The sequence below is a fragment of the Helobdella robusta genome, assembly GCF_000326865.2.
Source record: "Helobdella robusta unplaced genomic scaffold HELROscaffold_3, whole genome shotgun sequence".
NCBI classification, from domain to species: Eukaryota; Metazoa; Annelida; class Clitellata; order Rhynchobdellida; family Glossiphoniidae; genus Helobdella; species Helobdella robusta.
The window spans coordinates 8,476,579-8,489,482 of record NW_008704501.1 but is presented as its reverse complement, the minus strand read 5'-3'; the positions used below and the strand labels follow the sequence as shown (position 1 = coordinate 8,489,482).

General features: G+C 30.0%; 2 protein-coding genes across 2 annotated transcripts; one reads left to right on the top strand and one right to left on the bottom strand.

Annotated features, from left to right (window-relative positions):
• Positions 1 to 746: 746 nt before the first annotated feature.
• On the top strand, positions 747 to 5,616 carry HELRODRAFT_161940 (hypothetical protein; the record flags this gene model as incomplete). The annotated part of the gene is made up of 11 exons (XM_009021810.1): positions 747 to 974; positions 1,328 to 1,709; positions 2,166 to 2,354; positions 2,725 to 2,835; positions 3,012 to 3,140; positions 3,211 to 3,317; positions 3,608 to 3,665; positions 3,994 to 4,072; positions 4,538 to 4,631; positions 5,139 to 5,346; positions 5,579 to 5,616. 11 exons carry the CDS (start codon positions 747 to 749, stop codon positions 5,614 to 5,616), a joined length of 1,623 nt encoding a protein of 540 aa, XP_009020058.1.
• A 346-nt stretch (positions 5,617 to 5,962) lies between these two features.
• HELRODRAFT_188793 (hypothetical protein) lies at positions 5,963 to 9,889 on the bottom strand. The gene is made up of 10 exons (XM_009021809.1): positions 9,484 to 9,889; positions 9,288 to 9,339; positions 9,072 to 9,125; positions 8,727 to 8,966; positions 8,471 to 8,596; positions 8,125 to 8,337; positions 7,686 to 7,847; positions 7,271 to 7,417; positions 7,007 to 7,102; positions 5,963 to 6,804 (listed from the first exon to the last, which is right to left on the bottom strand). Exons 4-10 carry the CDS (start codon positions 8,895 to 8,897, stop codon positions 6,454 to 6,456), a joined length of 1,266 nt encoding a protein of 421 aa, XP_009020057.1. The 5' UTR covers positions 8,898 to 8,966; positions 9,072 to 9,125; positions 9,288 to 9,339; positions 9,484 to 9,889; the 3' UTR covers positions 5,963 to 6,453.
• Between the last annotated feature and the right edge of the window lie 3,015 nt (positions 9,890 to 12,904).

The window sequence follows — 12,904 nt, the reverse complement described above, 5'->3', positions numbered from 1 at the left end:
TTGGATTTTAATAAACTAAACGTTCACCAAAAAACTTTAGTGAGAAAAATCGAAAAAACGAACTACAAACATATTAACGCCAAACATTTGGTAGAATTTATAGAATATTGTAAATATATATATATATATATATATATATATATATATCTTAATCCAATTATATATATATACATATAGCAAAACTGTTACAAAAGATTTTTCTGACAAGATTTTGACAAAATGGCACGTAATGGGTTCTTGTGTAATTTAGATACACATTAAATAATGATTATATTACATTGATCTTTTCATTTCATTTGATTTATTTAATAATTGCAAGCAGTGCTACTACAGATTTGTAGAATGTATCTATTTGTCAATTTAATTTAATTTGTAGAAAATAATTATTTTGTAATGATTTTGCTCTTCCATTATCAAGTTGAATGGTCAATATTAAATTAAGTGTAAGTGCATATTAAAACGTTTTTTCAGATTTTTTTTCATCAAAAATAAGATTTTTTTTCAACTTTTTGAGATAAAAATTTATAATTTAGAAACCGTAAAATGTGGGAAACGAAACTGAACTTGAATAAAATTGATTTTTATTATAAAAGTTAATATCGTATTAGTAGTTAGTAGGCCAAATCAAACCACCAATCCAACCAAAACCAAATCAAATGTTGTGCAGGAGAAAAAATTAGATCTTCTCCTGATTGATTAAGCACCCTAACTTTCTCAAAATCAAGATATCCACCATATTCTTCAAAATGGAGCAACCAGATACCAACAACAGAAACACTAACAACCAAAACTCTAACAACTGGGATATTCACGATCCCAGTCTCATAGACAACCCTAACTTCATGATGAATGACGTCTGGCGGAGTGAGAACGAGCATCTACTATGTGTTATCTTTTTCAGGTTTGGGCAAATTTACATGAAAGTCGTTCCCAGGTTTATGCAGAGATTTATCGAGTTTTCTGTCCTACTTGAGGTTAGCATTAGGTAATTTATAATTATCTTTTAATTATTAACTATTATAATAATTATTATAATTGTCTGTTCTTTTTATTATTTTATAGTTGCATTACAAGATTGTATTATGTTACTTGATAATATTGTATGTTTAATAAATTTGTTATTAATTAGATCAGTAATTGTAGTGTTTTAATTTAATAATGTATGTAATTACTCCATTGTTATCCATTCATTTTTTATGATTTATTGTATCTATTCATTCATTTTTCAATCCATCATTCATCATTACAAAGTCAGCGAAAATATTAATAATTGTTTTGTGTTTTCCTTACATCAAAATTATTAATATTTTTTTTTCACTAATTTTAGGCATTGATATGCATGTGTGGCCTCTTCTACCTCCATTATAACTTCATACACAACGACCCCAACTGTTTGAACAACTTAACTTACAACAACAACAACGACAACCTAACTGACCTCACTATACTTCGAATTCAGTTCTTAAGGAGTAAAAAATTTGACTTGGCCAACACTTTGAAGAGAATTAAGTATGGTGGACTCAAAGCCGATTTAGTTCAGAATAATAATTTATTTGTAGGTTTCACTGAAAAAGATGGGGATGGGCATAATATGAGTTATTATAAGGAGCCTGCTGCTTATTATAATAACATTAATATTCATAATTATAATTATAATGAGTCTTTGGTTTGCCTTCCTGAACATTTCAATGACACTAAATATACTAAAGGTAACAGTTGTTAAATGTTGATTTGATTTTTATGCAAGAATAATTGAAATAAATTTATTCATACTTTTATACATTCATTCATTCATTCACTATCTATCCATTTATTCATTCATTCACTATCTATCCATTTATTCATCTACTCGTTCATTCATTCATCTGTTTAAAAAAATGAAATAAATTAACTATCTCTCCTTTCATTCATTAATTCATATATTCATTCATCCATTAATTAGTTCATCTATCTAGTCATTTATTCATCTCCCTATCCACCCATTCATTTGTTCATTCATCTATTCACCTGTCCATTCATTCATCCATTCATTCATTCAAAGCTTAGTTAAACATCCTAATAAGTTTAATTTAATAGGAATATTTTTTATTTTATTGCATCATATTTTGCATAATTATGTCCCACGTATCTACCTGTTATCTTCTCTTCAATTGTGCAATCATTAGGCCATCAGATCAACAGTGGTAGATCGTTTGGCCCAGAAAAAAACCATGTCAGGATGGAGGATGTTGATTGGTTTAAAACTGATCGGCTTCTCTACTCTGATTTCAGGAGGGCTTTCTATTGGTTGAATGAGATTTTGAATCTACCAATCACAGTGCCCGTCTTGTGCTACCTTGGTTTTGAAAAAATTTGTTAGATTTTATTATTGATTATATTGGTAATATGTCCGTCCGTCCATCCATCCATCTATCCACCCACTCATTTGTCTATCTATCAATTCATCTATCTATATATTTGTAGATGTTATCATTCGTTTTTAAGATACATTCATGTATTCATTCATCTATTTTTCCAGAATGTCAAAGTCAGACACAAACTTTTCAGACCTCTTCAATGAAAATTTTTCAACTTTTGCTTCGTAAATTCGTTTAAATAGTACCACAACTGACTCCCTTTCCCATTCATCTATACATCAATCCATCTCTTCATCTGTTTATCATTCATTTATTCATTCATTCATCAGTCTATCCACTAATTTCACTAACTGACAAACGAAACCAGTTACGACCAAGTCAGTATCGACGGTTGAGTATTCAAAAAAGAATGACCTACTAGCTACAGATGAAGATCTAAGAAAAAGATTAAACATAACTACTACCGATATTTTATTCGGTCGGTTGATTGCACAATTGATTGATAGATTGATGATTGAGTGAGGGAGTGAGTGAGTGAGTGATTGATTGAATCGTTCGGCTCTGCTTTTTGTTCGCTTCGTTTGGCCGGTCTGGTGATTGGCTGTTTTGTTTTAATTGGCTGGTCCTAAATAATTACACCACACCCCATAATAGACCCCATGTCTAACAAATGCCTCGGCACATCCATATTCTGCCGAGTTCTCCTCGACGAGTTTTTCGGCTTTCACGATATCATCATACTTTCACTGGAAAACTTGGATGAAAGAATTGGGGGGCCCAAAGGTATCAAAATAATATTAATTAATTATTAATAATTAATAATAATTATTATTATAATTATTGTTTCTGATAGGGTACATAAAACTAAATGACGATCCGAGGACGATAACTCGAATTCGTGACAGGAATAGTTATACGTTTTTCGACTATATGACTGCCTTACTTACTATGTACTTATTTGTAAGTTTTTTTTTATGTATGGTTGGTTGATAGATTGGTTGATAGATTGCTTAGTTTGTTGATTGATGGCCCCAGCTGGTTGATTAGTTTGTTGGTTGATTGATTGACTGACTGACTTAATGACTGATTAACCAGTGAGAGCAACCGACAAACCAACAAATTGATTAATTGATCAATCGAATGACTGATTAATGGATTAATTGATTTGTAATAGATTGATTAATGGATTGATTAATGGATTGATTGGTTGATTGTTTGATTTATTTATTTATTTCGTTTGACAACCCCAGCTGCTTTTCTCATCCTTTCTTCTTAAGTTCGGATTCAACAATCTTGTAATGATTTCAGGTTATTACTTTAATGCGTAAAATTAATAATTAATTAGTTATAATTAATAGAGAAATAGTCATGATTAAAATGAAATCATAATCATCATCGTTAGTCATCATCGCTCTTCATTTAAAATAAAATAGTTAATGTTAATGTGAACCCTCTTTTATTTCTAGAAAAACATGAAATATAGTAAAATGAGATAAAAGTCTAATTAAAATCTAATAAAATAAAATAAATAAATTGATTTAAATTAAATACAATAGTATTCTACGATGCTCATCATTTAATAATATTAATAATAATAATAACATTAATAATAATTACAATAATAATAATTATTCAGAAGTACCTTTCCGAATGGTTCATCTTAAGATAGTTCTTATTGTTCAGATGATCACATTCGTCTTAGCCATCATTGGTTGGTGCTTAGATTTGTTATTGTTTGTGTGCTTAGATTTGTGTACGTGTGTGTGTTTGGATTTGTATGTGAGTGTGTGTGTGTGTGTGTGTGTGTGTGTGCTGTGTGTAAATATTTTTCTTTTCGTTCATCTACTTTTTTCATTTTAAGGAGTTAAGTCCGTCTTGCCTAAGATATACAATGTCTCCAGTTAGTATTGTTATTCGTTCGTTCGTTCGTTCATTCATTCATTCATTTATTCATTCATATTTTTTTCATTCATCATTCAATCGTTCATTCATTCATATGGTTTTTCATTTAATGCATTAGCACTTAATAAAGTATATCTCATTCATTCACTTATCATTCAGTTACATGCTTTTTTATTCTTCATTTATTCATTCAATCATTCAATCATTCACTTCAATCATTCATTTTCCAGGCATTCATTTATTCATTCATTCATTCTTTTACTCATTCATTCATTCAGGTATAATGGCGTATTCGTGTACAGCAATTTGGATGGCCGACCAGTTCTACATGATATGCTGCCGAACGCATCTCTCCAAGAAAAATTGGCTCAAGTAAATTAGTGAATGCATGCATGAATGAATAAATGAATGAATGGGAGAATGAATGAGTGAATGAATGAGTGAATGAATGAATGTGGATGAATAAAGTGATGGATGGTGAATGAATGGACAGATGAGTGGAGCGATGAATGCATTGTTGGATAGTTGAATAGCCGAGTGAATGGGTGGATGGATCCGAGTGAATAAATGAATGAGTGAGTGAGTGAGTGAGTGAGTGAGTGAGTGAGTGAGTGAGTGAGTGAGTGAGTGAGTGAGTGAGTGAGTGGATGAATAATCGTTGTCATCATCACCGTCGTTATCAGGTTCTTCTACCTCTACTACTTCGCTTTCCATGCATACTGCATAAAGTTCAACAGCAGATTTCACTCACTCATCATCACAACTAGCTGGCTTCTTATGCAGGTTATGATGATGATGATGGTGGTGACGATGATGATGATGGTAAATAATAATAATAATAATAACAACAATAATAATAATAACCATTTCCACACCCAGCACTCAATGCTCTACTTCTTCCACCATTTCGAACTGCCGAACATCAGGGCCCGTATAGGGTTTGCCATCGCCCTCCTACAACTTAATAACAACAATAATAACATTATTAATAACAACAATAATAATAATAATAATAATAATAATAATAATAATAGTGACAATTACTTGTACTACGATGTTAATTACAACATTACAATTGCGTATAATGGTAATGGTGGTAATAACAACAACAATAATAACAATAATAGTATTAATAACAATAATAATAATAACATCAATAATAGTAATAATAATAGGGTAATTGATTATATTAATGATAATGATAATAATAATTATTATTATGATGATGATGATGATGATGACGATGATGATGACGTTGGTAATGATGATGGTGATGATGATAATGATAATAACAATAATATCACCGATAATGTATATAGTGATTCACATTATAGTTGAAGATTTTAGCTTTGAATGAGTGAGTGAGTGAGTGAAAGAATGAATGAACGAGTGAGTTTGTGTGAATGAATGAATAAATGAAAGACTGACTGAATGAATAAATGAAAGACTGACTGAATAAAGGACTGACTGAATGAATGAATGATTGAATTATCGGATAGATAGACGAAATGATTTAAATACGAATGGACGGATGAATTAAGAAGAGAACGAATGAATGACTTAATTATAATAATTTCAATGTAATAGTATGATAATAAACATAAATTATGATAATAAATATAAATTATTATCATCCTGACGAGGGTCCTGGTTTTGGTAGTTTAGATTTGGTCTTGCTGGATTGGCGTATATGATAACGACGATGATGATAACCAACTGTAATTTATTAACAATATTCGTTATAATTATCGATTCTGGAAGTTTGTAATTAATAATAATTGATAATTATAACGATTATTATTAATTATAAACTTCCAGAATATCAGCGTGCATATTTTCTATTACAAACCCCATTCTATTACTAAAATAACGGTTTTATGCACTGTATATATATATATATATATTATATATATATATTGTCTAATAAAATTATATTATTTGTTTGTTTATATAAATAATATATATATATATATTATTCATTTCTTTAGTCAGTCATTCGTTCGCTCATTATGGTCAATGTCAATATTTATAGATTTATAGTCTATGTATAGATAGACTGAAATATTCGTCTAAGAGATTATCAACAAATTTATTTGAAAAAGTTACGTCTGTTTTATTAATATTATTGTTATTATTATTGTTGTTGTTATTATTATTATTGTTATTATTACGAATAGACGCTTGCTGTTCCGCGCTATATAAATGAATCGCCATCGTTATTATTGTCGTCGTTGTGGTTCTTTCTCGTCTTCAGATTCGTCGGTAAACCGGTCGGTAAACTGACCGGTGCGAATACGGCGTCGGCGAAGAAAGATTCGGTCATGATATCCGACATATCGCAATTCGATAGTAGGTCGATAACATTCTGCTGCTGCTCCTCTAGACTGGTTACACTACCGTATGTGGGTGTTGTTGGTTCGTTGTCGTCGTTGTTGTTGTTGCGTTTGTAGTGGCATTTATGAGGATTGTTGTTGTTGTTGTGGAAATTGTTACGGCCATCTTGAACGGACGGGTTGAGTTTGTAGGCTGTTAGCAGTTCTTCATTCTTTAGAAGTGTAAAAGTTGCAGTAGAAAATTCAATGAGATGAAAAAATGCCATCAAACTGAATACATAATAAATATGAGTTTATACACGGCGAATGCCTTTGAATTAATGAACATCAAACAGCGTCTAAGACATATCAAATTTACAGTTTCTGCGTCTGTCAGATCCTGATTTTTAAAGAATAATAAAGAAAAATTGTTACCTCAATTTCCAACTCGGCAACTTTCCTTCTCATGTCAGCCATCTTCTGGCATTGCTCTGCATACTTTATCTTGTACATAATGACACTCTCTTCGTTCTTTCAATCAAAAAGTTAGTTTATTCATTCATTCATTCGATCGTTCATTCATTCACTCATTCATTCATTCACAAACGATATATGTCTCGTTACTACCCAACATATAGTAAGCACCCTAGAGATATTTCAAAGTGATATTGAATTCCAGACTAAATTTCACCAAAATACCTGGGTGCTGATGGAATCGATTCTCCTCAAAAGTTCCTTGTTCTCGTTAATCAGGTCATCTTCCCTTAACAAAGATGTCGATAACTTCTCCTCCAGAGTGTTTATACATTCTTTTAACTTCTTCTCTTGTCGCTTATAGACGTGGTTCTATGGGGGTTTTTAATGTAAATCTGAGTGAATTTCGAATCATTTCATCGATTTGTTAGTAAAGTTCGGGTAATTTTCATTAGTCCGTTGGTTAAATTTTAACTATTTTTTTGATTTATCAGATATTTATTTTATTGATTTGTTACTGAAATGTTTTTGCGACATGAAATGATTTTTACATTTAAAAGGAGCACACATTTCAATTTCAAAGGAGTTTAAATCTATTTTTTAAAGCAAAATTTGTAAAAGTTTAGTAATTGTTAGTAACCTCTGTCTCGAGATCAATTAATTTCTGCTTGAGTTCATTGTATTCAGATACCATGCAAGTTTCCTTAACTTTTAAAGACATGATCGTTTCTTTCAGGTCAAGTAAAGTCCGGTTTTTTATCTCGCCAGAACTTCTCGGGTTTTCGCAATCTTTTATGAATTGCTGGGTCGGTAGTTCATCAGTTGATTGAATGAATGAATGATTGATTTATTTATTTATTTATTCATTCATTCATTCATTTAAACAATCATTCATTCATTTAAACAATCATTTATTGTTTCATTAATACTACATTCGTCCAAACATTCAGTCAGATAATTTTGAAAAAAAAACACCAATACTAACAAACAATAATCATAACAATAACAAATAACAACAACAATAATAACAAAAAATATCAATAAAATAATAATAAAATAATAATAATAATAATAATAACCTGCCATTGCTTGCTTAGTTGAGTGACCTTCTGTTGAAGTTCTTTAAAGCCCAAACTGGACTCTGCCTCTCTCAGCTTACAGGCAACCAATTCCTCTTGCAACTTTTTAAATAATTCGTTGTTGTTATTGTTATTATTATTATTGTTATTGCTATTGTTGTTGTTGTTATTGTCGTCGTCGCTGTTATTGGTGTTATCAACTTTCGAATCATTCTGCATTTGATACGAAAATGGAATGATTAATAATAATAATGTTAATTTCAAAAATCGGCTTTTTACGAAGGCAGACAAGGATCTATTTGCATTCAAACTCAGTCACTACGACGCACAATACAAGCCACCTTACCACTAGACTGCCGCTACTAGCCTTAAGCTGATGTTCATTTATGACTAACATGACACCCCTGTTATTTGAATGCCTGTTGGCTTGCTCGACCAATTTTGCTAGTTCTTGGGGACTTCTGTTTCGACACTGTAAAAACAATGATAATAATAATTAACAATAATAATATTATTATTATTAATTAATAAATAATAATATTATTATTAGTATTAGTATTGCTATTATTTTTATTATTATTATTAAGAAATTATATAATAACATTTTGGCAGACAAAACTGCCAGGACTTGTGAGTTCAAACTCCTTGATGACGTCATTTAGAATGTCCGTTTGATGAGTGGTGTTGGCTAAATCCAGGTTGTTGTTACTTTTGTTGTTATTGTTGTTGCTGTTGTTGTTATTGTTGTTGTTTTTGTTGTGGTTGTTGTCCATTTCCGTTATATTGATTATGCTAGCCTGTTTGCAGCTGGTTGCGACTCGTTCGGATAGCTCTTTATTTTCCTGGAGTTAATTTTGTTAAACTTAATTTTCCGTGGAAGAAAGGAAGGGAAAATAATGAGAGAGAGAGAAGAGAGAGAGAGAATACAAATCTAATTTTGAACTAACTTTCTCTAGATTTTCCACTTTTTGCAATAGTATTATATTCTCGTTAATTAATCTCTGAAAAGTAAAACCACAAAACCAATTCGGTAATGATGATAATCTATTAAATTTTATTATACAATAATAACAATTATAGCTGACTATTATTATTATTATTATTGCAATTATTGTTTATTATTATTTATTATTTAATTATGATAAAAATAATTATGACCTTACATTAGTTTCTATGTGGAGGAAATGGTCTTTACCCTTAAGAACTGATGACGTCCTAATAAAATAATACATAAAAGTAACATTTATAATAACAATAATCAATTAATTAATCACTCACTCAATCATTCAATCAATCAATCGATCACTCAATCAATCAATCAATCAATCAATCAATCATTCATTCATTCATTCGACCAACCAATCAATCAATCAGTATAACGACTTATTGTTGATGATGAATATTTATTTACGTTACAAAACAATACGGTACTTGCATCTATCAACAGATATATATTGTAACATTATCATACCATATTGTTATTTATATTGTGTGCATATATATATCTATATATATCTGTAAATCGTCATGATAGTATCATGAATACTATCAATTATTTTATACTCCGTTAATCCGTCATAACGACAAACGTCTTTTTTCAAAATCGGAGCTGTTACACAACCACCAAACAAACACACATATCTACATATATACATACATACATACATTCATACATACATACATACATACATACATACATACATACATACATACATACATACATACATACATACATACATACATACATACATACATACATACATACATACATACATACATACATACATACATACATACATACATACATACATACATACATACATACATACATACATATATACATACAAACATACATACAAACATACATACATACATACATACATACATACATACATACATACATATATACATACAAACATACATACATACATACATACATACATACATACATACATACATACATACATACATACATGCATGCATGCATGCATACATACATACATACATACATACATACATACATACATACATACATACATACATACATACATACATACATACATACATACATACATACATACATACATACATACATACATACATACATACATACATACATACATGCATACATACAAAAATATATACATACATAAATACATGCATCCATACATCTATTTCATACCTCTATTTCTTATAATAAGGTTCCATCGCGACAAAACAATATATACTAAGTTTATACATTATTTAGACATACAAACATACATACATACATACATACATACATGCATGCATGCATACATACATACATACATACATACATACATACATAAATACATACATACAACATACATACAGGCATATATGACATCAGAACAGCGTCGTGCAATACTGTTTGCATCTATATTTAGAATTTTGGAAACTGCAGTGATGAGCCAAATCATTACCAATGTTTGCGTGCATCTTAATTATTATATTTCATTAAAAATTATGAAATAATATTTTTAAAATAATAATAATTATGATAATAATATAAATAATAATAATAGTGGTTATCAACTACGCACTTTTTGGACTTCGACATCGAGAAGAAGTTAAATCGCTTATTATTATTATCACTATTATTAATGTTATTATTATTTATGTTATTATTGTTGTTGTTGTTGTTGTTGTTACTTATTATTGTCGTTGGCTTCCCATCTGACGTCATTATGACCATGACATCGCCTCTCGCCAGTGTTGTGGTTGACTGTGACGTCATTTTTATTATGTTATTATTATTATTATTGTTGTTGGTGGTTGTTGTTGTTGTTATTGTGGTTTTTGTTCCAAGCTCTAAACGTAATGTTATCCAGGCCTAAATTTGATAACACTTATTTCTTTATTACTTAATTTAGTTATTGAAAGTAGTAGTAGTAGTAGTGGTAGTAGTAGTAGTAGTAGTAGTAGTAGTAGTAGTAGTAGTAGTAGTAGTAGTAGTAGTTGTAGTAATAGTAGTGGTAGTAGTAGTAGTAGTAGTAGTGGTAGTAGTAGTAGTAGCAGCAGCAGCAGTAGTAGTAGTAGTAGCAGCAGCAGCAGTAGTAATGGTAGTAACACTGTTTTTATTATTAATATTATTGATACATTAATACTCCAAAGTCTTATTTACAATTTCATCTTTTTATCTAGCAAAACATTTAAATAAACAACTGAACAACTGAATGAAAGAACAATGAAAAACATCAACCAATATATACATATAAATATATATATTTAGAGAGAGAGAAAGAGAGAGAGAAAAAAAGAAAGAGAATAGAAGAGAGAGAGAGAGAAATTATAGTACATACATACACGTAGATAACCTTTTCCAAAGCAACTTTACTTATAAATAAACACATGCACACACATTTGCACGCAATAACACACACAAATATATATATATATATAATGTATGCTAATTTATGCATAATTACTAGTGATACATTCATTTCGTTTTAGTTCCTACTATGTTTAGAATGAAGGAATTCAGGGAGATGGTGATGAGGTGGAGGAAGATGAAGATGAGGATGAAGATGATGATGAAGATGGTTGTTATGGTAATGATGATGATCATGGTGGTGGTGGTGGTAGTAGTAGTGGCGATGATGCTGTTTAAAAGTTATCAGGCAGCCGCTCAGACTCCTACAATTAAGTATGAGTCACACTCCCAGCTTTCCTCAATGTCTCTCATTTTCATTATTTTCTTTCTTTCTCTCTCTCTCTCTCTCTCTTAGTTTTTCTCTTTCTCTCTCTCTCTCTCTCTCTCTCTCTCTCTTAGTTTTTCTCTTTCTCTCTCTCTTTGTCTTTCTCTTTCTCTCTCTCGCTTAGGTTCAGTTAATGAAAATACTTGATAAATATTTCGGTAACAAGTTAAATAGTGCTTTGTACCAGAGCAGACGAATTAGATGACAGCAGATCCAACGTAAAGTGATTAATTAAGCATCGGGACGGTGTAATTGACTAGAAACGTCTGCTCCTACTACTGCATGGACCTTATCCACTTGTTTCAGTTGCAGTTCTTTTCGTTGTGATGTTTGAATGCCGTATGTTAACACGCCCTGTGGGCTTGGGCTGTTGCTTCTAGGTCTGAAGATTAATTACGAGATCATTAATAATATAATTAATAATAAATAATAATAATAATAATAATAAGAGCAAATATTAAAGTTTGAACTACGACTACCGAAAATTCTTCTAAACCGTAAGACGATCAATGACAGCTAGCGAACGAAGTGTCAAAAATTAATTCGATTGAGAAGATTTTTTTTCTGTAAATAATAATAATAAATAATAATAATAAATAATAATAATAATTAATGACAACAATATTAATTAATTAATAATATTAATAATTAATATTAATACTCGATTGATTTTATGAATCAATCATTCAATCGACCAACACCAATCCATCAATTGACTGATTGATAAAGCACTATTATTATTATTATCATATTATATAATAATAATAATTATTATTATTATTATATTATTATTATTATTATTATTAATATAATTAATTGTTAATTTGAATGCGGCGACATTTTTTATACGTTGTTAATGGTTGTTTAATTTAATAAATTTTTCAGGAAATATTTTTATCCATCTAATTTGACGTCATTTCTTCTTTTCCTTTCCTCTCTCCTTTTTCCTGTCTTTCTCTCTTTTCATTTCTTTCCTTCTCTCCCTTTCTCTCTTTCATTTTTTTCTTTTGCGATCCATCCATCCATCTATCTATCTATCTAATCTATTATCTATCTATCAT

Bases quoted from the DNA above. Each gene is read 5' to 3' on its own strand.
- HELRODRAFT_188793 (XM_009021809.1), bottom strand. From the start codon at position 8,897: ATGGACAACAACCACAACAAAAACAACAACAATAACAACAACAGCAAC. The intron at 7,848-8,124 runs GTTATTATTATT...CTACCGACCCAG, and splicing joins AACTAAGCAAGCAATGGCAG to CAATTCATAAAAGATTGCGA. The intron at 6,805-7,006 runs GTAACAATTTTT...ACACTTCTAAAG, and splicing joins TTGCCGAGTTGGAAATTGAG to AATGAAGAACTGCTAACAGC.